The sequence below is a fragment of the Spinacia oleracea genome, chromosome 3, assembly GCF_020520425.1.
Source record: "Spinacia oleracea cultivar Varoflay chromosome 3, BTI_SOV_V1, whole genome shotgun sequence".
NCBI classification, from domain to species: Eukaryota; Viridiplantae; Streptophyta; class Magnoliopsida; order Caryophyllales; family Amaranthaceae; genus Spinacia; species Spinacia oleracea.
Genome location: NC_079489.1, coordinates 28390066 through 28417251, shown reverse-complemented (window position 1 = coordinate 28417251; position 27186 = coordinate 28390066). Strand labels below are relative to the sequence as shown.

Genomic DNA, 27186 nt, shown 5'->3' with positions numbered 1-27186 from the left:
CATCCATCTGCCATATTTCGTAATCGTAATATGCAGCGATTGCTAACATTATTCGAATAGACTTTAGCATTGCAACTGGTGAAAAGGTTTCATCGTAATCCACACCGTGGACTTTCCTGTAACCTTTTGCAACCAATCTAGCTTTGAAAATTTCTAGTTTCCCCTCCTTGTCCTTTTTCAGTTTGAAAACCCATTTGCTTCCTATGGCTTGGTAACCATCTGGCAAATCGACCAAATCCCAAACTTGGTTTTCAGACATGGAGTCTAATTCAGATTGCATGGCTTCTTGCCATTGCTTGGAGCTAGGGCTCGTCATAGATTGTTTGTAAGTCGCAGGTTCATCCCTTTCTAGCAATAGAATTTCATGGCTCTCGTTCGTCAAAATACCTAAGTATCTTTCTGGTTGAGACATATATCTCTGCGATCTACACGAGGTTACATTTCTAGATGGTTCTTGATTCTCACCAGATACTTCTAAAGATCTCTGAGTTTCAACCTGAATGTCATCTTGAGAATTCTCTAGAGTTTGTTGTTCGACTCGAATTTCTTCGAGGTCTACTTTTCTCCCACTTGTCATTTTGGAAACGTTATTTCTTTCCAAAAAGATACCATCTCGAGCAACAAACACCTTGTTCTCAGATGTATTGTAGAAGTAATACCCCTTTGTTTCCTTTGGGTAGCCCACAAGGATACATTTGTTAGATTTTGGTTGAAGTTTGTCTGAAATTAATCGTTTGACGTATACTTCGCAACCCCAAATCTTATGAAAAGACACATTTGGAGGCTTTCCAAACCATAACTCATATGGAGTCTTTTCTACAGCTTTAGACGGAGCTCTATTTAGTGTGAGTGCAGCTGTGTCTAGTGTATGTCCCCAAAATTCTATTGGAAGTTTGGCCTGACCCATCATTGATTTAACCATGTCTAGCAAGGTCATGTTCCTCCGTTCTGACACACCGTTCCATTGAGGTGTTCCGGGAGGAGTTAGTTCTGACAAGATTCCACATTCTTTCAGATGGTCATCAAATTCATCGCTCAGATATTCACCGCCTCTATCAGACCGCAGTGCCTTAATCTTCTTGCCAAATTGATTCTCTGCTTCACTCTGAAATTCCTTGAATTTGTCAAATGATTCAGACTTATGCTTCATTAGGTAGATATAACCATATCTACTGAAGTCATCAGTGAAAGTGATAAAGTAGCTGAAACCACCTCTAGTATTTGAACTCATTGGTCCACATACATCTGTATGGATTAAACCCAATAGATCAGTTGCTCTTTCTCCAACTTTAGAGAAAGGTCGTTTTGTCATTTTTCCAAGTAAGCATGATTCTCATTTACCATAATCCTCTAAGTCAAATGGTTCTAGAACTCCTTCCTTTTGAAGTCTTTTTATGCGTTTCATGTTAATATGGCCTAATCGACAATGCCACAGATAGGTGAGATCTGAATCATTATTTTTGGTCTTTTTGGTATTTATGTTATAAACTTGTTTGTCGTGATCTAGTAAATAAAGTCCATTGACTAATCTAGCAGATCCATAAAACATCTCTTTAAAATAAAACGAGCAACTATTGTCTTTTATTAAAAAGGTAAATCCCTTAGCATCTAAGCAAGAAACAGAAATGATGTTTTTAGTAAGACTTGGAACATGGAAACACTCTTCCAGTTCCAAAACTAGCTCAGAGGGCAACGAAAAATAATAAAATTCCTACAACTAATGAGATCCATGTCCCACTCGTAGGTCGACTTCACCCTTGCTTAACCTTCTACTTCTTCTTAGTCCCTGTAAATTGGAACATAAGTGTGAGCCACAACCAGTATCTTATACCCAAGAAGTTGAATTTGCAAGTGTATAGTCTATAACGAAAATACCTGAAGATGGAACGACCGTTCCGTTCTTTTGATCTTCCTTAAGCTTCAAGCAATCTCTCTTCCAATGCCCCTTCTTCTTACCGTAGAAGCATTTAGATTCAGAAGTGGGTTGGCTCACCTTCTTCTTTTTAGACTTGGTGCCGCCAATTTGCTTAGTTGGGCTGGCCTTCTTGCCACCTTTCTTAGCATTCCTCTTCTTGCCAGATTTCTTGAACTTGCAGCCACGCACCATAAGCACATCTTGCTTATCACTTTTGAGCGTCTTTTCAGCGGTCTTCAGCATACCGTGAAGCTCAGTGAGCGTTTTTTCCAGACTATTCATCAGCTTGAACTGATCATACCCGCTATGAAGAGAATGGAGGATGGTGTCTACAGCCATTTCCTGAGAGAACTGCTGATCCAGCCGACTCACATTCTCAATTAATCCAATCATCTTGAGAACATGTGTATGCTCGTGCTCGCTCATTGCTTCGTATCGCATGGGCGACGAGCTCCCTTGCTCGTCGTCGCATGCCCACACTATGCAACACCCCTTAAGGGTAACACTTAGCTTCCATTGCTTCGTGCGTGCAAGATTTGGTGATCTCTTTATAAAAATTAATAATTTTTATATTTAAAATTTAACGACAAATTAATAAAACATATTAATTTCACTAAATTTAGGCGAAAAATCGAAAATTTATTATTCAAATTAATTTCAGATTACATATATTCTTAGGGATTAAAATCTAGGTCATAAAATTTAAAACTTTTCAATTTTAACAAATATTATGGTGGTTTTTAATCATAGGATCCTAATTAAATTATCAATTAATTATGAAATTCAAATCAAATTCTAAATTATTTGAAATTCAACAAATTAATTACAATTACAAATTGTGAGGGGGTCGAAAAAGCATGAGGCTAATGCGTGACCTCGTCCCTCGTGGGTGTGACGATTCTTTTTATTCAATCAAGTGTAATTGGATTTCCTGTGAGTTTACACCCAATTGACTAGTAATATAGGAGTCGCCATTCAGTTTTTAACGACAATGAGAAAAACTGACAAAACCCGGTTATCGTGACATAAAGGGAGTGCAATTATGTTTGACCACGACGGCCGTAGGTTCCCTTGTGATCCCTGGTGTGGGGATCTCTCAACATACACCCGCAAGGTAGAGATTGAGGGTTCGGGGGACTGTAACTACCGAGAGGAGTACTTCGCTCGTCGATAACTCCAGAGGCAGGATATCCTTACTAGCTCAGCATAAATAATTGAAGGGACATGCGTTAACTATTAAACTAATCTGAGTTGATTTTAGCAATATGCAACATATAATACTAATTCGATCGTGATCATCTGATTTAAATAGCATTAAGGGACCTAGCATGATAATCTGATTTCCCAAAAATATTATATTTGTTAGGCGTGATAGAACAAGCAGATTAGGTTAGTTTAACAGTTCATAAAAAGGGCGAGGAAAGCAATTAAATCATCGAAAAGGGACACATTACGACGCACCCTTGAGAGGTGCGTCACGGTTCTCAGAAAATTAACCACTTTGACTTTGCTATTTCTCCTTTTTATTTAACGAATCTCAATTATGGGACAGGATACGTTCTGTTCGATTTATGGATCGATTGCGACAGAACGCGTGAACAATTTCGCAGCGAGAGGCTTAGGCTAAGGGGTTTAGAGTCAATACTCAGAATATAATTATGTGTTGTTGTGTTGTCTTTCACGTCGAATTTAGGGGTCCATTTATAGGGGAGAGTTCGTGGAAAGATAGAATTGCAGAGTTCTAATCCACAAAGAATTAGGAAAAAACACGTACCCAGGTATTTTCAGCGCTCAGGCCTGGGCGCCGAAGATTTCGGCGCCCAGAGCCAGGCGTTGAAAATAGGGTATGGGCTGTTTTCTTTAGTCAGATTCGGATTCCTGAAATCCATAGAGTTTGAGATTAATTCGAGTCTTTTAGCGCGTATCAATTTTGTGACGGAATGCGTCTGGGCCCGTTACGAACTCTAGGCTCGTTAGGATTTCAATTAATACGTAACTCTTATTTCCGAATCATATTAGGAATAGGATTCTCGCAGTTTTCTATCTCATTTAGGATTTATGTTGGAATGCAACACCTAATTCTGACAGGTTTCTATCTTTTATGATTTGCCACTTTTAGAAGCTACTATTTACGGCAGTTACTATTTTTAGCAGGTTTCCATAAATAGCAGGTTTCGGGTGAAATGAAAAGGGGAATTGAGATTCGTTTATTTCATAGGAGATGCGTTGTCAAGTGGAGATTTACGTTTTCATCATCGAACCTTTCCCTTGCGGGAATGGGGACAAAAGTAGGTGTCTACACAAATTAGGTTGTATAATTAACAAGATTAGGTTTTAAAATTGTTAAACATATACAGTAGGTCAATCATAGATTCAAGATTTACATACAAGATTCGCAAATATAATATTTAACATCATAAAATTATAAAATTTGCATTCGAAAAACTAAAACCTCCGAAAAGTCCTAGTTAGGCTTCAAATTTGGGAATTCTGGGTTCGGCGTCAAATCTTTTTTTTTTAAAAAATTTTAAAACGTCATTTACATGCGAAATTCACTATAAAAACATAAGATTCCGACCATTATTGACAAAACTGCCGAAAAATCCTGCGAACATATAATCAAATAATCGCATGAATTTGCAATTAATTACATACACAAAATTAATCACCCCTTTAATTCATTGCAATTTATAAAATTTAATCCATGTTAACATAATTGATTATGGAATTAATTAGAGGCTCGTGATACCACTGTTGGGTTATGAATAATATAAACAATATAATTCATGCGGAAAAAACCATAAAGCCAGGAATCCAAATTAATTGCCACATAGTCAATTAGCATAATTAGTATACATACAATGTGATGCGTGTCTTCCCTAGCTTCTCCCGAACCGAACAAGAACAAGTATAGGACTCCAAATGTCGCCCCTCCGTAGATAGTCCACAGCACGTTCGGATGCGCCTTAGATTCAACCAACTAGAATATTCTCTAAAGTTTTATGCGCACTCGGGAAATATTCAAAATAATATTAGGCAAGTGTTAAATTCTCTCTTGAACTTAATAAGTTAGAATAGTATATTGAATTGCATTATAAATTGTGATCATGAACCACATATTTATAGGGTGGAAATAGAGGAGTTCGAATACTACTAGGAATCGATTAACTAAATCCATTAGGATTCTAATTAATTAATAACATTAGAATTCTAGGGATAATCAAATACTAAGTATTTCAGATTTACCTAAAACATCTAATTTCAGTAGAATTAGGAAAACACGATTACTTGACTCGCAAGCAATCCTAGCCGGCCAAGGCTTTGCACGTGTGCCCTTGAGCCCACGTTGCTTGGTCGTGCAGCACGCAACCCGCAGCCCACGAATGGGCGCTGCTGCCTTGCTCGGCCCATGTGCGCTGGGCGTGGGAGCAAGCAGCACGCGGCCCACTCGTTCGACGCTGCTGTCTTTGCTCGGCCCATGCCTTGCTGCTCCGCGCAGGCTTGCTTGGCATTGGGCCTGGCGCTTGCGCTGGGCCTTTGAAGGAAATAATGCCCTTGGTCCAAGTATGCATTCTATGTTAAGTCTAATAAATGCGGTTCAGTATTAATTAACAAGTTAATAATTCAGTGAGATCAAGTGAGCTGAATGCCTAGCTAGAGGCCGCTTCAGTTCAAGTGGAATTAATGATATTAATCCACAGCTTACTCTTGACTGAACCCGTAGGGTCACACAAATAGTACGTAAACGGATCAAGTATCTAATGGCATTAGATACTCTATCTATGGATATTCGGAATCGACGGATCTTGGTTTCAGTGGGAGCTGAGATCGTCACAGGCAAGAAATGAATACTCCGGAAACGATGATATTGCCGGAAACAAAAATATGGATCGTATCGGAAATATAAATATTATCCAAGTCGTAGATGTTGCCGGAAACGGAAACATGGTACGTATCGGAAAATATTATCGGAAATGGAAATATTGCCAGAATCGGAAATATTGCCGGAAACGGAAATATTGTCAGAATCGGAAATATTATCGGAATCGGAAAATAATTCCGGAAACGGAAATATTAAATATTTGTTCGAAACGGAAAATAATTCCGGAATCGGAAATGTTAAATATTGTTCGTATCGGAAATGAATTCCGGAATCGGAAATTTAATCGGAAGCGTATCGTACGAATAAGCATCGGACGAGGCCTGCCGGACGAGGGCCCAGCACGAAGCCAGGCCATCGCCCAGCAAGCCAAGCGCGCCACACGAACAGCCAAGGCCACGCCAGGCCCAGCGCAAGGCCAGGCCCAGCAGGCCGTGGCAGCGCGCACAGCGCGCGCAGCGCGCGCAGGTGCTTGCGTGGGCTTGTAGCTCGCGTAGGCCTCGCTGCGTGGGCTGCTGCTCGCACGCACGCGCATGGGCGGCCCATCGTGGCTGCCGTGTGTGTGTGCGTAAGTGTTTGTGTTCATGCACGATTCCTAAAACGTGCAGAGTTCGGTTAATGATTAAATTCCTAATTCTATTTGATAAATTAATTAATTAGAGTTCTTGTAGGATTCTAAGTTTAATTAATTCGTATCCTAATAGGATTCCAATTCTCTTTCCATACCCCTATAAATATGTGGCCTGGGTTCACAATTTAGAACGAGTTTCAAGTATTCAAAGTGAGTTTTTGAGAGAAAAATTCAGTCACACATCTTGCTCAAAAGTGCCGAAAATTCTAGTACCTTAAGGGCGATTCTAGTTGGTCAATCTTAAGGCGGATCCGGACGTGCTGTGGACTATCTACGGAGGGACGACACTTGGAGTCCTAAAGACTTGTTCTTGCTCGGTTCGGGCGCAGCTAGGGAGGGCACGCAACAAAGAGTATGCATCTAAATTATGCTATATGATTATGTGTAAATAATATGTATTCCTGGGTTAATGGTTGTTTCCGCATGATTTATGTAATATCATATGTATCATAACCTAACAGTGGTATCACGAGCCCCTTATTATTTTCATAATCTAATTTGCATGAACATGGTTAAATATTACAAATTTGCAAGAATTAAAAGGGGTGATTAATTTTCGTAATTGTTAATTAATTGCAAATTGCGTTTATTTAATTATACGTACGCAGTTTTTCGGCAGTTTCTTCGTTACTCATCCAAATCGAGTGATTTTTGTGTCAATTCCGCATGTAAAAGGCATTCTAAAATTTTGACAAAAAAAGTATTTTTCTGCCGAACCCAGAATTCTCAAATTCGAAGCCTAACTATGACTTTTCGAAGGTTTTAATTTTTCGAATGCAAAATTTCGTAAATTTAAGATGTTAAATTAAATATTTGCGATTCTTGTTGATAAATCTTGAATTTTTGATTGACCTACTGTATATTTTTAACAAGTTTGAATGCCTAGCCTTGTTAATTATGCAATCTAATTTGTAATTATGATTAATTTGTTGAAAATTAGAATAAATTTAGAATTAATTTGATTTTCATAATTAATTATAATTTAATTAGAAACCTATGATTAAAAACCACCATAAAAATTGTAAATTTATAATAAATTTTAAATTTTTATGACCTAGACTTGAATCCATGTAAATCGGAAATCAATTGAATAATAAATTTTCGATTTTTTCGCCCTAAAATTATGAAATTAATATTATTTATTAATTTGTCATTAATTTTAAATATAAATTTTAAATTTTTATGCGATTCGTTCATATAACTTGCACGCACAAAGCAATGGACGCTTCGTGTTACCCTTAAGGGGTGTTGTATAGTGCGGGCATGCGACGACGAGCAAGGGAGCTAGTCGCCCGTGCGGCACGAATGCAATGAGCAAGGGCGTGGTGCACGAGCACAAGGCAGCAGCCCTGCCTTGTGTCGTGGGCCACGAGCTATGAACAAATGGGCATGGGCGAAAGGCAAGCCAAGACAGTCGCGTGTGGGCAGCAAGCGAGCTGCGCCACAACGCGCACTGCCTCGCGCAAGAGCGCGCAGCCTCGCGCGCAGCGAGCGCAAGCTCGCGTGCCACGAGCGCTGCGCCCAGCGTTGCTCGCGCGCACAGCGAGCGATGTCGCGCGCCCAGCGAGCGATGGCTCGCGCGCACAGCGAGCGATGGCTCGCGCGCACAGCGAGCAATGGCTCGCGCGCACGGCGAGCGCTAGCGAGCGCGCACTGCGAGCGATGGCTCGCGTGCGATGAGCGCTGGCGCGCGCGCAGCGAGCACCACAGCGCGCGATGGCTTGCGATGGGAGATGCAGCAGCTATGCGACGAGCGCATGGGCTGCGCGCACATGGCCAGCAATGGCTGTGTGCGTGCGGCCCATGGGCGTGCAATGCGTAGGGTGTTTGCGTTACGATTAGATCGTTTTGAATGTTTAATTTGAAAATTTCAGTTCATGTAATTTTAATTAATTTTAAAATTAATAATTTAAATTATTTTCTTGGATTTTAGTTTTGAATATTGTAATTATAATAAATGTTATTTATTCTAATTATTTTACTAAAATTAAAATCATGAATTAATTTAAATAACGACTGAAATTAAATTAAACTTTTTGGATTCAATTATAAATTTATATGAGCTTTAAATTTTAATTAAATTTGTATGTTTCCGGTTAGACTAGAAATACATTTTTATGTTTAAAATTAGTAAAGCATATGAATTTATTGGTTTAAGTGGGAGCGCTTTTTAGTCATAAACTCTTGATTAGGTCTACAAATCCTTAAGGTTAAAACAACTTGATTAGAATTAATAAGGACTGAATAATTGGTAGATTATTGGTGCCCTTGATTAATTGCTGCAAATGTTTACGTGATGCATAATGTGTTTTACTAACCAGCTATGTGGGCCATTCATGATAATGAATGGGTGAAAGGTATATATTGTATATGTACTGTTTTGCAGGTTATGAAGTGACTAGTATGGCCCAAATAGGATAGATAATATGGTCTGCGTACCATTAATTTGAATGTAATTGGTCTAAAGTACCAAAGTTATTTTTCAATTCAAATATGGTCTGCGAACCATCAAATAGTTGTAATTAGTTATAGCTTATCCTATTTGAAGAAAATGGTGCCTCCCACGGAGATTTTCAAGACGGACTTTGAAGTCAAAGCTTCAAGATGAAGTCGGGCCATACTAGATCACATTTATCTTATGCATGTTTTAAGTTATTTATTGCTTTTAAATATGTCTTAAAATGCATGAGATCAAAAGCTTGATTATGTTGCATGATTAAGGATTTTAGTTCACTTAAAATCTAACCAACATAGTAAGAGCCTTAAGTTCCAAACTTAAAAATTGAGTTAAAAGGTGCCATGCCAAAATATACACTTGCTTGGATATCCTTTACATCAATCTAGTAATAGTTTTCGCTCAGCGAGGTGTTACTTATTGGTCCTAAAGGGGCAAGGTACACAAACAATTGTGAGTACATGTTAGTTTTGGTGAAACTCAACGATATAAGTAAGGAGTCCTTTTATGTCGTGGCAAAATCGATAGGTTTACCTAATAAGTTCTTAGACGTACCTATCAACCAAGAATAGTTTCTAGACTATTAGCAAAAGGCTTTTGCTTACCTAAGATGTTCTAGGATTAAGTCGACAAACTGTGCTTAGTTCTTCAATGATTTTAGGATCTTTGAATCATTTTATTCACACCTGCCGGAACACATAACTTGAATAAAATGCTTAATAAACATTGAATTATGCATGTATGCTAGAATTTAAGTTTATTAAGAGAAACTGTGAATGGTTATTTATTTGTTTATTCTTTTCAATTGTAGTTTTTAATATGGCAAACAACAATCAAAACATCATCATGGGTTCTGAGCTTATGGTCAAGCTGAACCTGACAAATTTTCTTGAATGGGAAGCTAAGCTAGTTGAAATAGTCAAACTCAATGGACTTGAGTATGTACTGTCACATCCCATGCCAAGCTACTATGCCAGAGACATGACCCCTGAGAGATTTTACGCCTGGGATGCGGATCTCAAAAAGGTTATGAGTCTCATGCTGAACAATATCCCTGATGATTGGGCTAAAAGGTTTGTAGCCTATGAACCTTTTACGCTCATCAAGAATCTGAGGGATATCTGTCGTGGAAGTACGGAGGACAGGGACCTGAACGTCCATGAGTTGATTGAATCAATGTCTGGTCTAAAGGTTAGTTCTCCCAACAGGTGTTATAGGATGGAGGTCCAAGAAACACATGTTCAGCTCCTTCGCACTAAACATAGGGTAGGCGTCCCACTGAGGTTCCATGTGGATCTTATGTGTTCATACTTTGATCGCCTAAGTCTACTAGGAACACCAATAAGCGAAAGGATGGCAGTCTCTGTCTTGCTCAATTCACTACACAGTGGGTTTGGTCGCTTCAAGCAACTATACCTAAGTGAACCAAGAGAAGAAACAGTTGCAGAATTTGTTCACCTTGTCAGAAAGGCTGAAATAATACTGGACTGTGAAGCCAAAGATTTACTCAAGGCTAGAAAGAGACCGTTCAAGAAAGGTGGAAAGTCCAAGGGCAATGCTAAATCAAAGCAGGACAAGTCCACATCAAGCTGTCTTTATTGTGATGGAATAGGCCATTACAAAAGAGAATGTCCGAAGCTAAAGGAAGATCAGAAGAACGGAACAGTCGTTCCATCTTCAGGTATTTTCGTTATAGACTGTATACTTGCTAATTCAACTTCTTGGGTATTAGATACTGGTTGTGGCTCACACTTATGTTCCAATCCACAGGGACTAAGAAAAAGTAGAAAGTTAAGCAAGGGTGAAGTCGACCTACGAGTGGGAAATGGAGCACGGATTGCTGCATTAGCTGTAGGAACTTACTATTTGTCGTTGCCCTCCGGGCTAGTTTTGGAACTGGAAGAATGTTTCCATGTTCCAAGTCTTACTAAAAACATCATTTCAGTTTCTTGCTTAGATGCTAAGGGATTTTCCTTTTTAATAAAAGATAATAGTTGTTCGTTTTATTTTAAAGAGATGTTTTATGGATCTGCTAGATTAGTCAATGGACTTTATTTATTAGATCACGACAAACAAGTATATAACATAAATACCAAAAAGGCCAAAAAGGATGATTCAGATCTCACCTATCTGTGGCATTGTCGATTAGGCCATATAAACTTGAAACGCTTAGAAAGACTTCAAAAGGAAGGAATTCTACAACCATTTGACTTAGAGGATTATGGTAAATGCGAATCATGTTTACTTGGCAAAATGACAAAGCAACCTTTCTCTAAAGTTGGAGAAAGAGCAAATGAACTATTGGGTTTAATCCATACAGATGTATGTGGACCAATGAGTACAAATGCTAGAGGTGGTTTCAGCTACTTTATCACTTTCACTGATGACTTCAGTAGGTATGGTTATGTCTACCTAATGAAGCATAAGTCTGAATCCTTTGACAAATTCAAGGAATTTCATAGTGAAGTAGAGAATCAATTAGGCAAGAAGATTAAGGCACTGCGGTCTGATAGAGGCGGTGAATATCTGAGCTATGAATTTGATGACCATCTTAAAGAATGTGGAATTCTATCAGAATTGACTCCTCCTGGAACACCACAATGGAATGGTGTGTCGGAACGGAGGAACAGAACCTTGCTAGACATGGTCAGGTCAATGATGGGTCAGGCCGAACTTCCATTAGAATTTTGGGGACATGCACTAAATACAGCTGCACTCACTATAAATAGAGCTCCGTCTAAAGCTGTCGAAAAGACTCCATACGAATTATGGTTTGGAAAGCCTCCAAATGTGTCTTTTCTTAAGATTTGGGGATGTGAAGTATACGTCAAACGATTAATTTCAGACAAACTTCATCCAAAATCTGACAAATGTATCCTTGTGGGCTATCCAAAGGAAACAAAGGGGTATTACTTCTACAATACATCTGAGAACAAGGTGTTTGTTGCTCGAGATGGTGTCTTTTTGGAGAAAGATCACATTTCCAAAATGACAAGTGGGAGAAAAGTAGACCTCGAAGAAATTCGAGTCGAACAACAAACTCTAGAGAATGCTCAAGATGACATTCAGGATGAAACTCAGAGATCTTTAGAAGAATCTGGTGAGAATCATGGTCAATCTAGAAATGTTACCCCGCGTAGATCGCAAAGATATAGATCTCAACCGGAAAGGTACTTAGGTATTTTGACGAACGAGAGCCATGAAATTCTATTGCTAGAAAGGGATGAACCTGCGACTTACAAACAAGCTATGACGAGCCCTAGCTCCAAGCAATGGCAAGAAGCCATGCAATCTGAATTAGACTCCATGTCTGAAAACCAAGTATGGGATTTGGTCGATTTGCCAGATGGCTATCAAGCCATTGGAAGCAAATGGGTTTTCAAACTGAAAAAGGACAAGGATGGGAAACTTGAAGTTTTCAAAGCTAGATTGGTTGCAAAAGGTTACAGGCAAGTCCACGGTGTGGATTACGATGAAACTTTTTCACCAGTTGCAATGCTAAAGTCTATTCGGATAATGTTAGCAATCGCTGCATATTACGATTACGAAATATGGCAGATGGATGTCAAAACTGCTTTCTTAAACGGCGTTTTAACAGAAACTGTGTTTATGACACAGCCTGAAGGTTTTGAGGATCCAAAGAATGCTAAAAAGGTATGCAAGCTAAAGAAGTCAATCTACGGATTGAAGCAGGCATCCAGGAGCTGGAATATACGTTTTGATGAAGCAGTCAGTGACTTTGGTTTCATCAAGAACGCAGACGAATCTTGTGTATACAAGAAGGTCAGTGGGAGCAAAATTGCTTTCCTAGTATTATATGTCGACGACATATTACTTATCGGAAATGACATTCCTATGTTGAACTCTGTCAAGATTTGGCTTGGGAAATGTTTTTCGATGAAGGATCTAGGAGAAGCACAGTACATATTGGGCATCAAGATTTACAGAGATAGATCTAAAAGGATGATTGGACTTAGTCAAAGCACTTATATCAATAAGTTACTTGATAGGTTCAAGATGGCGGACTCCAAGCGAGGCTACCTACCCATGTCTCATGGAATGACTCTAAGCAAGACTTAGTGCCCAAAAACACTTGATGAGCGTAGACGAATGAATGGGATTCCATATGCATCATTGATTGGTTCAATAATGTATGCTATGATATGTACACGCCCGGATGTTGCGTACGCACTCAGTGCTACGAGCAGATACCAGTCAGACCCAGGAGAGGCGCATTGGACTGCTGCCAAGAACATTCTGAAGTACCTGAAAAGGCACAAAGATGACTTCCTGGTCTATGGTGGAGATGATGAATTAATTGTTAAAGGCTATACGGACGCAAGTTTCCAAACCGACAAAGATGATTTCAGATCACAGTCTGGGTTTGTCTTCTGCCTCAACAGAGGAGCAGTAAGCTGGAAAAGTGCTAAGCAAAGCACCATTGCGGATTCTACAACTGAAGCGGAGTACATTGCTGCACATGAAGCAGCAAAGGAAGCTATATGGCTAAGGAAGTTCATAGGTGAACTTGGTGTAGTCCCCTCCATTAAAGGACCAATAGCCCTGTATTGTGACAATAACGGAGCTATTGCACAGGCAGAAGAGCCTAGACACCACCAGAGAGTCAAGCATGTACTTCGTAGATTTCACCTTCTACGAGAGTTCGTTGAAAGAAAAGAAGTCGAGATAAGCAAGATTGGAACTGATGACAACATATCAGATCCATTAACTAAACCTCTGCCGCAAGCGAAGCACAACTCGCACACTGCAGCTATGGGAATCAAGCATATTGGAGAATGGATTTGATGTCTCTGTTTAATGTTTTAAAGTTTTAGAGTTTAAATCTTTGTAAAACATTATTGGTTAATCATTCACAATAAATGAAAAGAATTCATTTTTCCATTTAATTTGTGGTTTATTAAATGATGAGTCCCTTCAACTTGACGATATATTCAAGATAGACTGTCAGGGCCAGTCCTGTGACTAAGAAATGTCTATCAAGTGAACTTGAATGTCAAAGGTTGAAAATGGTCCCTAATCGGAGTTTTCTATAAAATTGGACGCATAGAAAACGTTAGACGATTAGAATGCAAGATGACTAGTAGTTCTGTTTCTTGAACTATGTGGACATGGCAATGTCATAATCATTTGCATAGATACTTACTTTGAGAAGATTAGTATCGGACAAGACCTATGAAACTTTACTGTAAGAGATGAAAATCTGTCATAAGTAAATTTCATTAAATTATTAGACACTAAATCCTCAATACCTGAGTGATTTGAGATTACTTGTTTGAGAACTGGTTGCTTTGACGTTGACCAACCGTCGCACCGTAAAAGGAGGCTATAAAGGCAACGCTCAGGTAATCACCTATCAAACGAAGTCTAATCTCAAGATCGCAAGATTGGGATTGTCCTCCCATAAATCGGGATGAGATGCTTAAAAGTTGTACAAGGCCACTCGGAGAGCTAGAAACTGTGAAATGCATGGCCGTGCTCGGATGAATCATAGGCTATGATTATCTGTTTATTTGATCAGTTGAACTCTGAAACCGAGGAACACCTCTGGACATAATAAGGATGACAACTCTTACCTTATGTTCAAGAGCAAGCATCGAGCGACAAAGGAATTAGGAAATGCACACTTGTCCCTAAGGACAAGTGGGAGACTGAAGGAAATAATGCCCTTGGTCCAAGTATGCATTCTATGTTAAGTCTAATAAATGCGGTTCAGTATTAATTAACAAGTTAATAATTCAGTGAGATCAAGTGAGCTGAATGCCTAGCTAGAGGCCGCTTCAGTTCAAGTGGAATTAATGATATTAATCCACAGCTTACTCTTGACTGAACCCGTAGGGTCACACAAATAGTACGTAAACGGATCAAGTATCTAATGGCATTAGATACTCTATCTATGGATATTCGGAATCGATGGATCTTGGTTTCAGTGGGAGCTGAGATCGTCACAGGTAAGAAATGAATACTCCGGAAACGATGATATTGCCGGAAACGGAAATATGGATCGTATCGGAAATATAAATATTATCCAAGTCGTAGATGTTGCCGGAAACGGAAACATGGTACGTATCGGAAAATATTATCGGAAATGGAAATATTGCCAGAATCGGAAATATTGCCGGAAACGGAAATATTGTCAGAATCGGAAATATTATCGGAATCGGAAAATAATTCCGGAAACGGAAATATTAAATATTTGTTCGAAACGGAAAATAATTCCGGAATCGGAAATGTTAAATATTGTTCGTATCGGAAATGAATTCCGGAATCGGAAATTTAATCGGAAGCGTATCGTACGAATAAGCATCGGACGAGGCCTGCCGGACGAGGGCCCAGCACGAAGCCAGGCCATCGCCCAGCAAGCCAAGCGCGCCACACGAACAACCAAGGCCACGCCAGGCCCAGCGCAAGGCCAGGCCCAGCAGGCCGTGGCAGCGCGCACAGCGCGCGCAGCGCGCGCAGGTGCTTGCGTGGGCTTGTAGCTCGCGTAGGCCTCGCTGCGTGGGCTGCTGCTCGCACGCACGCGCATGGGCGGCCCATCGTGGCTGCCGTGTGTGTGTGCGTAAGTGTTTGTGTTCATGCACGATTCCTAAAACGTGCAGAGTTCGGTTAATGATTAAATTCCTAATTCTATTTGATAAATTAATTAATTAGAGTTCTTGTAGGATTCTAAGTTTAATTAATTCGTATCCTAATAGGATTCCAATTCTCTTTCCATACCCCTATAAATATGTGGCCTGGGTTCACAATTTAGAACGAGTTTCAAGTATTCAAAGTGAGTTTTTGAGAGAAAAATTCAGTCACACATCTTGCTCAAAAGTGCCGAAAATTCTAGTACCTTAAGGGCGATTCTAGTTGGTCAATCTTAAGGCGGATCCGGACGTGCTGTGGACTATCTACGGAGGGACGACATTTGGAGTCCTAAAGACTTGTTCTTGCTCGGTTCGGGCGCAGCTAGGGAGGGCACGCAACAAAGAGTATGCATCTAAATTATGCTATATGATTATGTGTAAATAATATGTATTCCTGGGTTAATGGTTGTTTCCGCATGATTTATGTAATATCATATGTATCATAACCTAACAGCCTTGCGTCTCGCAAGCTCGTTCGTCGAGCGTTTGCACGTCGCGCTTCCTATTCGTTTTCCAATTCCGGAATTCATTTCCGATTCGAACAAATATTTACGTTTCCGGAATTTATTTCCGATTCCGGTAATATTTCCGTTGCCGGCAATATTTCCGATTCCGGCAATATTTCTATTTCCGATAATATTTTTCGATACGAACCATGTTTCCGTTTCCGGCAGCATCTACGACTTGGATAATATTTATATTTCCGTCATGATCCATATTTCCGTTTCCGGTAATATCATCATTTCCGGAGCATTCTATATTTTGCCTTTTGACGATTTCATAAATGGAGTATTTAATGAATAATATATTCACTTAAATACTTGATTCGTTCACGTACTATTTGTGTGACCCTACGGGTTCAGTCAAGAGTAAGCTATGGATTAATATTATTAATTCCACTTGAACTGAAGCGGCCTCTAGCTAGGCATTCAGCTCACTTGAACTTACTGAATTTATTCACTTGTTTAATTAATTAATACTGAACCGTATTTGTTAGACTTAACATTGAATGCATGCTTTGACCAAGGGTATTATTTCCTTCACCCCTCGTCAATGAAGGCTGTAAATCACAGCGATATTACGGTTTGTTATTTAGTTTGGTTTCAAATTTTCGGACAACTAAACCAGACCATAAAATGCGGTTTGAATTTCTCTTCCTACTATTTAATGTGATTTAGATTAAACTCTGAAAACTCCTAAATTACTTTATAAAGGAGAAAATATAAAATAAGATAGAAAGAGGTATTGGAGGTACCACTGTACTGGTTTCAATATGTTTTGTAAATTTAATGAAATTTTGGTATTTACTACTTTAAAAATACACCACTTTCGTATTTACTAACTTATGAAATTTTTATTTTAAATTACTATCCTATGAAATTTTTATTTTAAACTACTACCTTAAACTTTCAATTTTTTATTTATTTACTACCACTTTACAATTTTCTCGTTGTAAAATTAAGATATCTTTTTCGTTTCTTAATCATTTAAAGTGATTCAAAGTTAATTATTTCCCTTTTCCATAGGGATTTCATTCAGAAGGACATTTCAAAATAATTCATTTGATAATTCATAGACATTTTAAAATTTTACAAATAATATTTAATTCGTTTTGCCTTTTACAATATGTTAAAAGCAAGATCCCTATGGAATCATTACACATAAATGAGAAGAATGAGTGTTGAATCCCTTAAAATGATTAAGAAACGAAAGAGACATATCAATTTTAAAATAAGAAAACTGTAAAGTGATAGTAAATAAAATAAGATTGAAACTTTAAGATAGTAATTGACATGTACTCCGTATTTATGTAAGAGAATAATGGACAAAAAAAAAAAAGAATAATGAACAAAATGTTGCCATCAACAAAGAGCTTTCATTAAAAACTTACAAATTACAATATTTGACTTTGGGGTCGAACAATCAACAATAAGATGAAACTTCAATTCAACGTGGTTGTACAAAGTTGAGGTAATAAACATGCTTTGGGATTGCAAAGATAATTGTATAGCTGTCTTATTAATTCCCATTCTCTGTTTTCAATCCTTACAAAATTAAATTAAAGTGAATTCTCTGTTTTCAATCCTTACAAAATTAAATTAAAGTGAATAATAATGGAACATGAGCACGTGGCCCCTTCTATCCTTTAAACTCCAAAATACGAAAGTGGGACCCCACAAATGTACAAGATCTGAATTCTGAAGAAGAATGCCTTCAACTCCCAAAAATAGAACACTTCCAAATTGGCCAACCATTACCTTTACTTTCTGATTTGAAGTATTTTACACGAATTCTACTGAATTGTTGCTGACCTTCTGCACATGGTTCATATTTTTTACCTTTGTCAATTCATCCGTTAGTTTGGACGGTGATTTTTTTTACTGTGGTAACATTCATTTCTTATTTTGTGAATGTTACATGAATTCACTAGATCTAGCAAACATTATTTAGCCATAACTATGTTGTCATTTTGTGAATTGTGATTGTCTTTGTACAATACTCTGCAGTCTGCATGTCACATGTTTAAATCCCTTCTTCCATTCATGATATGTTATGGTTTTATGACATGTTTGTATTAAAAAATAAAATTATATACTCCGTAGTAATAGTTTCATTTTTAAGTTAAATTTATTTAAATGAAGTTTTAATTTGTTCATTTAAGATATAGAGAGTTTGGTTTTTTAATATAATTAAATACAAATTAAGCTGATTTGAAATGAAATAAATCCAAATTAACTTCAACGAATGTGCATATGTAAGTAGAATTTGACGACAAACTCTCATAGTCCATAAAATACATCTTTCGATAATATTTGCACTTTATAAACATACTAAATTCTAAGTTAATACTTCTTTCCTATGTCGCTTATCTTAAAATAAGTTTATATGGATTTATATTAGAATATTTTATCTAAATTCAAACAAAACTAATTTTATACAATTTTTTAATAATAAGCTCATTGAAACTGTATAAAATACTCCATAATAAGAAGGGTGTGATTTTCTCAAGACACGATATGTAGATAATGATATAAGAAAATATTATCCCATTCAAAATTAAATCCGGAGTGAATCATATGAACCTAATCCAAAAAACACAATTACCAATAAATTCTACTACTAGTAATTGGTAAGGACATGGGTCTTAAAAATCAACCATCATTTTAATAGTAAAGTCTAATTCATTAAACATGCTTAACCAAACTAGAGCTTCCTCTCTACTTCCTTAGTTCCTTCACTTAGTGACCAACCACTTTATGCCCATCAAAGAAAATGTAAATAAATAAGACGAATACTCCGTCATTAAAAAAAAAGATCGGATATGGCACAGACATTGACAGCAGTATATTAGAGAGAAAATACAAAAGAGTAGTATAAACTCAATTATGCAACATAAATAAGACAACATCTCTGTATATTAAATATGAACTGACCAACTAACGACAGCTTTGACACAAGGAAGGAAGTGCTGCTACGTCGTTATTATTGTTACTCTCCAATGTATTTGATCTACGGAGTAATTATTAATTTTCCATTTTACATTCATTGTTGAAGTAGCTAAAATGGGGAAAACAGGAAAGTGGTTCAAGAATTTGCTGGTAGGAAAGAAGGACAAAGGCGAGAAGGATCAGAAGAAGAGTAATACTAATAATAATCAGTTGTCTAAAGGTGAGAAGGATCAGAAAAGTAATACCAATAATGAGGTGTCTGTCGTTTCGACGGATAATCATCTGAATGGTACGACTACTCAGGTAGCGGTAGTGGTACCGAGACCGACAACTCCGAAGGAGAAGGAGAAGAAGAGATGGAGTTTTAGAAGATCGTCTGCTAGTAATAACAGTAATAATAGTAATAATGTTAATGCGGCTAAGGATGTTGCTTCTGCTGATGCTGTTAGTGTTGAGAAATCTCAAGTTCCGCAGATGGCCGTAAATTTGGCGGGAGAGATGCAGGAGGCTGAGGTTGAGGTTGAGGTTGAGGTTGAGGTGGAGGTGGAGGTAGAAGCCGATGCAATTGTTGCAGAAGAGAATGTAACAGTGATGGATACACAAGTGGAAGAAGTGATGAATCCCCAGGCGGATTTTAGTGATTGTAAAGAAAATGAAACCGCTGTTGAGGATGAGGAGGCTGCTGCTGCTGCTGCTGCTGTCAAGATTCAGTCTGTGTTTCGCTCGTATCTGGTATGTCAAATTTTTAACTTTTTTTTTTAGTGAAAGAAAATAAAAGTGGTCAAAGATTAGGAAATTTGTTTGACCACAACAGGTAAACTATGATAATGACAGTGTCAAGATTCAAAGAATTGTGTGAATTGTAATAAATGGAAACGTGTATTGCAGGCTAGAAAGGCTCTGAAGGCACTAAGAGGTTTGGTGAAGTTGCAGGCGTTGGTAAGGGGTCATTTGGTAAGAAAGCAGGCAACAGCAACACTGAGATGTATGCAAGCGCTTATCACGGCTCAAGCTCGAGCTCGAGCTCAAAGGATCCGATCAGGGGATGACGGGACGCCCATTAATCATAGACAGTCTACTAACCGACGAAATAGCCAAGAGAATTTCAATCATGTTAGTATTCTGTTATTTGACTTTTCTTATCCATCATTTTCCATTAACATTCACATTTTGACAGTAGCAAAGTACTTCTATTCTTAGAATTATTTGATGCTAAAAATATGATCAAGATAAAACTAACGGATGCACTCCCAATTAGCAGAGTCAATCTCATTATTTCGATCAATCAAAGAATCAGGATTTAGTTTTCCTGATCCATCTTGCAATGTTAATTGATTATGGCTTAATCAAATCATGTAATCTTGCTGTGTAGAATAGGTGTCACTAATCGATTTAATTTCTTATTAGTAAATCCAATCATAAATCATTATTTTGTAAGAAAGTTGACAGATATTTCCTGACATCTCAAAGTAGTCTTAATGAGTCTGGATCGAGGAAGTCGTATATTAACAGTGCTGCTGTCTGTTCACACTGATCTCTTAACAACTAGGATAAAACAGAATAATTTGGAATTTGTATAATGATGCAGGACATGGAGGATAATATCAAGATAGTAGAAATGGATCGCGGAGATTTTATATCAAATGTTGACAGCAGGGATAGCTATTCGATATCAAGCCAACAACAAATTGATGATCGAATGGACAATAGAATGTCTACATATTATTCTAACCACAACCAGAATGCATACATAAAGCAGCAGGACTATCAGCAATATTCACCAGCTCCTTCAGCCATCACCGAATTGAGCCCAAGAACTTGCAGTGGCCACTTTGAGGATTATTGTTTCACCACTGCACAAAGCAGTCCGCAGTGCTACCCATCATCAAGGGCTCCTTTCTCATTCCCCCAACCTGATTTTGCAGAGACAATGTCATATGATTACCCTCTCTATCCAAATTACATGGCAAATACTCAATCTTCTAAAGCTAAAGCACGGTCACAAAGTGCACCTAAACAAAGGCCAGAGTTGGAGAGGCAACCAAGTCGTGGGAGAAGACCGTCTGTTGAAGGACGGAATATACCAAAGGGTGCCAAGATGCAGCGTTCCTCCTCCCAAATAGGTTCTGCTGCACAAAAGTACAATTATCCGTGGTCAGTTAAGCTTGATAAGTCCAGTGTTTCACTTAGAGAGAGTGAGTGTGGTTCCACTTGCTCCATGGCTACTAACGCTTACTACTGCAGATCGGTTGTATCATTTGATGTAAGTAATCATTCTAAACTAACCTTACAATTTCCAATTACAAACATTTTTTACTACAAATGCACTAAATCTTTTCTCTTTGTGAATTCAGCCAAGATGCTAGAGTACTGATGCTGTTTTCTTGCTAACACGCTCCAATGTCAGATTGGTTTAGTCACACAAGGAGAGCGCTCAGAAGAACAACTCTGCTAAAAGGTTGCTACATCATAATTGTTTTCGTTTGGTGTTTGTCTTATAATTGATTAATTCTAAGGGAGTATGCTACATATTAAAGTTTGCTTCTTTTTTTTTCTTCTTCTAAATTTCACTGTACTGAAGTTATTTGTATTTGATGTGTTCTTGGATTAATTAGTGAAGAAAATCAACAATTGATGTGCAGAGAGTAATAGCTATTTGAGCTATGTATAGTTTCTATAAGGTCCATTTGGATGCTTTAAGTGGTGATTTCACACAAAATTTTCCTATACATGTTTATATGATTTTTATTATTATTATTATTATTATTATTATTATTGTACCGTTTTCTTTGATTGTGTTGTCTAGTGTCTCGTTTAGGGTGCTTTCTATTCAACTTATCTAAACTTATCTGATCTGAACTATCTAAACTCATTGGATATGATCAAAACTTATTGGAACTGGTCAAGCCCGATTAACCTTTTTTTTTTTTTTTTTTTTGACATAGGCTCAATTTAACTTTAACATAAATACAAGAGTTTTACAAACTAAACAATTAAACTAAGGCCTTTATAGACCATTACATGTACTACGAAACAAACTAAAAACATATGCCTAACAGCTGCAAGGGAAGCCGACTCTTCCCCTGGCGGTCCTTGATTGTCAAAACTTTGTTTACACCACCAACAAGGTGTTATTGTGCCAAGATCACTCATGGTTGTGATATCATTGCAGGAGATTGGCCAGTAGCTTAAGCAGTTAACACTAGGAGGTTCCTTAACTAACCTGTAATACATGGAAAGCAAAGAAAAGAGTGGAAGGGAAACAAAGTGACAGCGAATTTGGTTAAACCTTGTGATTAACACACAAGCATTTACAGTCACGGGACATGACTTAGGTAGCATACTATGAAACCCCAAAATTTGAGGAGCAGCGCTCAAATAACAGATTTTGAAAGCATCGAGAACAACTCTCGACGTTAACCTAAACAGAGGATTAACAACAACTATCCTCCAAAACCACTTAACAACCAAAACCCCAATACCCAGGCCCTTCCTAAAACCTAAAACTCTTTTCCTCACCAAGGTAGATGAACACAAAACACCGACCTCCAAGATCCTGACAGGCTAAATCGCACTCCTATCAAAGATAAACCTAACATTCACCAACTAAAAATATAGCAAGGGAAGCAGGGATCGTATCCACAGGGAAACAATGTTCTTTCTACTATTAATTAACTAATCTAGACTACTGGTAACAAAGAATTGGATTGGTTTGTATATTAAGCTAAGGCAAATAATCAAACTGGAATATAACAATATTAAGGGAATCTAGGGCAGCGGTTCACCACAAATGCAGACCGGGATTGGACAACGGACAATAACAATTAATTAACAATCATAACTAGGAAAACATGCATCTCTCGAATCTTATGAATTCCTTAGGATAGAACAACCAGCGGGCTCTCGCTACGTACTAGAAATAATTCCTATCTAATAGCCACAGACCAAAAACATCAGATTTATACCTCTCGGCGCATAATCTAAGGTTAATCAAACTCAAATCAAAATAGTCCGGCCGAACAGAATTGACGAGCAATAATAATAAGCTATAGAAATTATAATCAATCAATCAAATAATCAAATCCACATATAATCCCAATCATGCATTCATGGATCCCCTAAACCCTAGAAATTAAACTACTCACTCATGATAACTAATAACAAAGCGATTAACATAATGGAAAACATGATCAAAGCAATAGAATAAATTAAAGTAAGAAACAATACCTAATTCTCCCACAATGGAAATTGAAAGCTTGTGTTTTTATATCAATCGAACTAAGTGTTTGAATTAATGTAGAGAGGAAATAAAACTTAGAAAAATAAACTAAGGGTTTAGTGCTGGAAAATAAGATGATCCTAAAAAAAATAAAACAAGTTTGCTTATATAGTTTTGCCAAAATAAGGCCTAAAAACGGAATTAAAAACGCGAAAAACTGCTGGAGGTTGGCGTCGCCCGATCGGGCGACGCATCGCCCGATCGGGCGAATCACTCGATAGTCGGCCCGATCGGGCCAAAATCCGCCCGATCGGGCGGATTGCGAAATCTCCATAAAGCCTCCAGATTGACCGCCCGATCCGGATCGGGCGAGCTGCGCCCGATCGGGCGCGCGTTGATGAACTTGGCTTGCTTATACTTCCGCCCGATGGTTGCATTTCGCCCTCAGCTTCCAGGGCGATTTGCAATCTTCAAGGTATGTCGCCCGTATCACCAAGTCTAACTCCCGGGGCTCAACCATAAGCATCTAAGGCTCCCGAAAGTCGACGATGGAGGTCCCGAACTTCTCGGACTCATATAGTGGCCTTGATCAACAATGAAACGGGTCTAAAACGACCAATTTCTCATAATCAAACCTGAAACTCAAGGCACACTCAATAACACACATTAGTACTAGAAACGGCTCCTAAGAGCACGTTTGATACATAAAATTACTAAGGGACGGGGGTAAAAAACTCTATATAAAACGCATATATCAAACTCCCCCAAGCTAGATCTTTGCTTGCCCCTAAGCAAAGAAATCATCGATGAATACATAAATCAACTTCACCCCAAACACATCTTAAAACAATGGATACGATTCAAGGCAAAATCCAACAAGCATGCATCAATGTCAACCAATCAAATCCATCCAACCGCTAATCCGCCTTAACAATCGTCACGCAAAGCGAACCAAAAATGCACATTGGAATTCAAGACTAGTGCTCACATACTCGTCACTCATTTATGTGGCGGATAAAAGATGTACCCGTTCGCTCTCCTCCCAACATATAAGTGAACAATGCCCTCCCAAACTCACAACACTCGTGTGTCTAGAAAAACATACACTCAACCTAATAGTCGACTCGAAATGTGTCATGTCATAACTTGCATTGATAAACAACTACTTTCACATTAATACAACTCTATGCACAAAGGTCGGAAGGTCTTTCAAGCTTGTAATGTTAGGCTTAGGTAAGGGTGCGGTAAATTTGGGTAAAATGTGAGCTTAAAGCCTTGGCTTTGGGGAGCATAAATCCTAGCAAAACCATGGTCAACCACAAATGATGACCGCAACCACAACTTCCCACTCAACACATGATGAAACAACAAACAAACCACACTATACTTTCTTGCCTTTCTTTCACAATTAAAATCAATCACTCATAAAGATAAGAAATTACAATACTTGAGTGAAACAATGCTTTGAATTTTCTTGAGAATAACGATTTTTCCTTCTTATTTTTTTTTTTTTTCTTGCTCAATCTCTTTTTTTTTTTTTTTTTTTTTTTTTTTTTTTTGGAACCTTCACACGATTTTTTTTTTCTTTTATTCTCCTCATCTCATTCATTCTTTCATTTCATTTTTTTCAACAACAATCATGATAAGAAGAATTTCCCTTTTCAATACTCAATATGCTCAAAATGTACCACACTGCAACTCCCTCACCTCACTACTATTAGCTCCCCCAAGCTAGGCTTGGGACTAGTAACCAATGGGGAATTTACGGGCTTGTAATGTGGTTAGTCACCGAATAAATGGCACAGGCACAACATGGGTAGAAAAAGAGGGAACAAACGTATCTAATTTCATCTGAAGGCTACCTAAATAGAAAAATGCCTTCGTCCTCCACAATGTGCATGTATATGAGTCATAAAACATTACTAATAGTTGCAAACCAATACTCAAAATCAATGGCACACCAGGAAGCTATCACACATCCTAACCAAGTCAACTAGTCAAGCACCAAGTCCACAAGTAGTTGGTCAGAGTTGACTCATGTCAAGGCATCAAAGTAATCGGATCTCAAATCATGGTTAACAAATCAACAATGCTCGTCATCAAAAACCAAGAATCAAAACAGTTTACAATCAAGGGGCACAGGGAAGCATGGTTTTGTATTCATCGGAACGTATTTTTGTATTTTTTTTTTTTTCAAAGCAATAAACTAATCTAGAAAGCATTAAACACACCAAAATAAACACACCAAAATAAAGAAATGCAATAATAAAAGAAAGACATACCTACAATGTACAAGTAGTGTGAAACCCCCCCCCCCCCCAAACCAAATCAGACAATGTCCTTATTGGCTCAAGGGTATCGAACCTCATCATCAACATCATCTCGGCATCACTGATGGCGTTGGCCATCATCACCATCATCTCGGCCAGCATGCCCACTAGGACCCGCTCCCCACCCTCCGTACTGGGTGGGTGTGAAGGTGCCCATAGAACCCGGAGCTCCATATCCCTCCGCGGGATAGGTATACCAGGTAGGGTGCTCGTAATCTGGGGTAATATAGCCCTGCCTGGCATACTGATCATAAAATGGGAACATGGTCCTCTGGTAATCAGCTGCGAACTCCCGGAACCCGAGCTCAAGTCTGCTCAGTCGCTCATCAATGGAGCCCTGCTCCTCCTCTACTACCGGGCCACTCTGGGGCCTCCCCGTGTCTCGACGCCCCCTCCTGAAGTAGGTGCGAGGCTCTGGCTGGTACTGATGGGGCTCTGGCTGAGGGTCAGGCTGAGGCTGGGGGTCAGGCTGAGGCTCTTGCTCAAATCCAACAAATAGATAATGAGCCTGACCGGGTCTGAAACTAGTGCGGCCCTGAGGGTCGGGCAAGGTGAAAAGCCTGTTTCCCTCGAACATCCAGTACATGGCTCCCGGCCTAAATAACCCATGCTCCCCCTGTAGCCTACGGAGTCCAGCAAAAGAAGCCAAATCAAGCAAGTTGCTACCCAGAACTGGAATCTGGTTAGCCTCAGTAAAATTGGCCGTGGCCATGGCTATGTGGGTGATCAACCCACCAATGGTAATCTTGGTAGTATGTGTGGAGGTGGCTATAGAGTAAAATTGAGAGGCCATGTGATGTGCAAGGTTCATTTTGTAGCTCTCCTCTCCTTCGGAAACGTAGCCACCTAAGATCTCTAGCTCCGTACTCCTAATATTCTGGGTCTCATCCCTACCAAAGATCGTAAAACCAAGAAACCTGTAGAAGACAATGGGTACCGGGTGTTGAATCTTGGAAGCATGCAAATGTTGCATACTCCCGGGATTCGCATTGCCCGTAAGCTTTCCCCACATGGTGCAGTTATTGTGAGTCTCCTTGGGTTTCCTACTATATGTGGTAGACAATCCAAAAATCCTACCAAAATCAGATAAGCTCATGGTGTAGGTCCGGTTCATCACACGAAATTGAACCGATGACACGGTTCGATAACCATCCCTACGAACATTAAAACTACTCAAAAATTCTAGAGTCAACCGCCTAAATGTGAGACGGAGCATACCATACATGCTACTCATACCAACACCAACAAAAACACGTTTTACATCACGCTCAATTCCCATATCATGCAATGATTTTTGACATATAAAGCGAGTAGGGATTACCTCCCTCAATTTGAGGTGCATGAATCGTGCTCGTTGCTCCTCCGTAGTAAAGATGACATCCGGAAAATCTGTGTCGGGCTCGAATTGTGGTGGTGGAGGTGGTGGTGTCGGTTCCCGAGCTCGGCTTGTGGAAGCCTCATGTTGATTTCTTGGTACCCCCGTGCATTTTCTTTGTGGTCTATTTGCCATTGATGAAAAATCTGAATTTTTGAGTTTTTTGAGCTTTTTGGGTGAATTTGGGGATTTTGTGGGGATGAGAGAAAACTTAAATCGGTTAGGTGTAGGTTGTAGAGGATGATGAGAGGATGATTTTGATGAAAGAATTGTTGAATTTGG

The 27186-nt window shown here is 38.7% G+C and overlaps 1 protein-coding gene across 2 annotated transcripts; it reads left to right on the top strand.

Annotated features, from left to right (window-relative positions):
* The first annotated feature begins 18886 nt into the window (after positions 1-18886).
* Positions 18887-21755, top strand: LOC110803710 (protein IQ-DOMAIN 19). Of its 2 annotated transcripts, none has more exons than XM_022009249.2 (4): positions 18887-19712; positions 19869-20093; positions 20569-21243; positions 21388-21755. In XM_022009249.2, exons 1-4 carry the CDS (start codon positions 19095-19097, stop codon positions 21433-21435), a joined length of 1566 nt encoding a protein of 521 aa, XP_021864941.1. In that variant the 5' UTR covers positions 18887-19094; the 3' UTR covers positions 21436-21755. The 2 variants fall into 2 exon arrangements, with proteins under 2 accessions (XP_021864941.1, XP_021864942.1); XM_022009250.2 differs by having other exon boundaries at positions 18891-19712; positions 21335-21755.
* Positions 21756-27186: the final 5431 nt, after the last annotated feature.

Excerpts from the sequence above, each read along its gene's own strand:
- LOC110803710 (XM_022009249.2), top strand. The coding sequence starts at position 19,095 with ATGGGGAAAACAGGAAAGTGGTTCAAGAATTTGCTGGTAGGAAAGAAG. Across the intron at positions 20,094-20,568 it reads GCCAAGAGAATTTCAATCAT|GACATGGAGGATAATATCAA; the intron begins GTTAGTATTCTG and ends ATAATGATGCAG. Across the intron at positions 21,244-21,387 it reads GATCGGTTGTATCATTTGAT|ATTGGTTTAGTCACACAAGG; the intron begins GTAAGTAATCAT and ends CTCCAATGTCAG.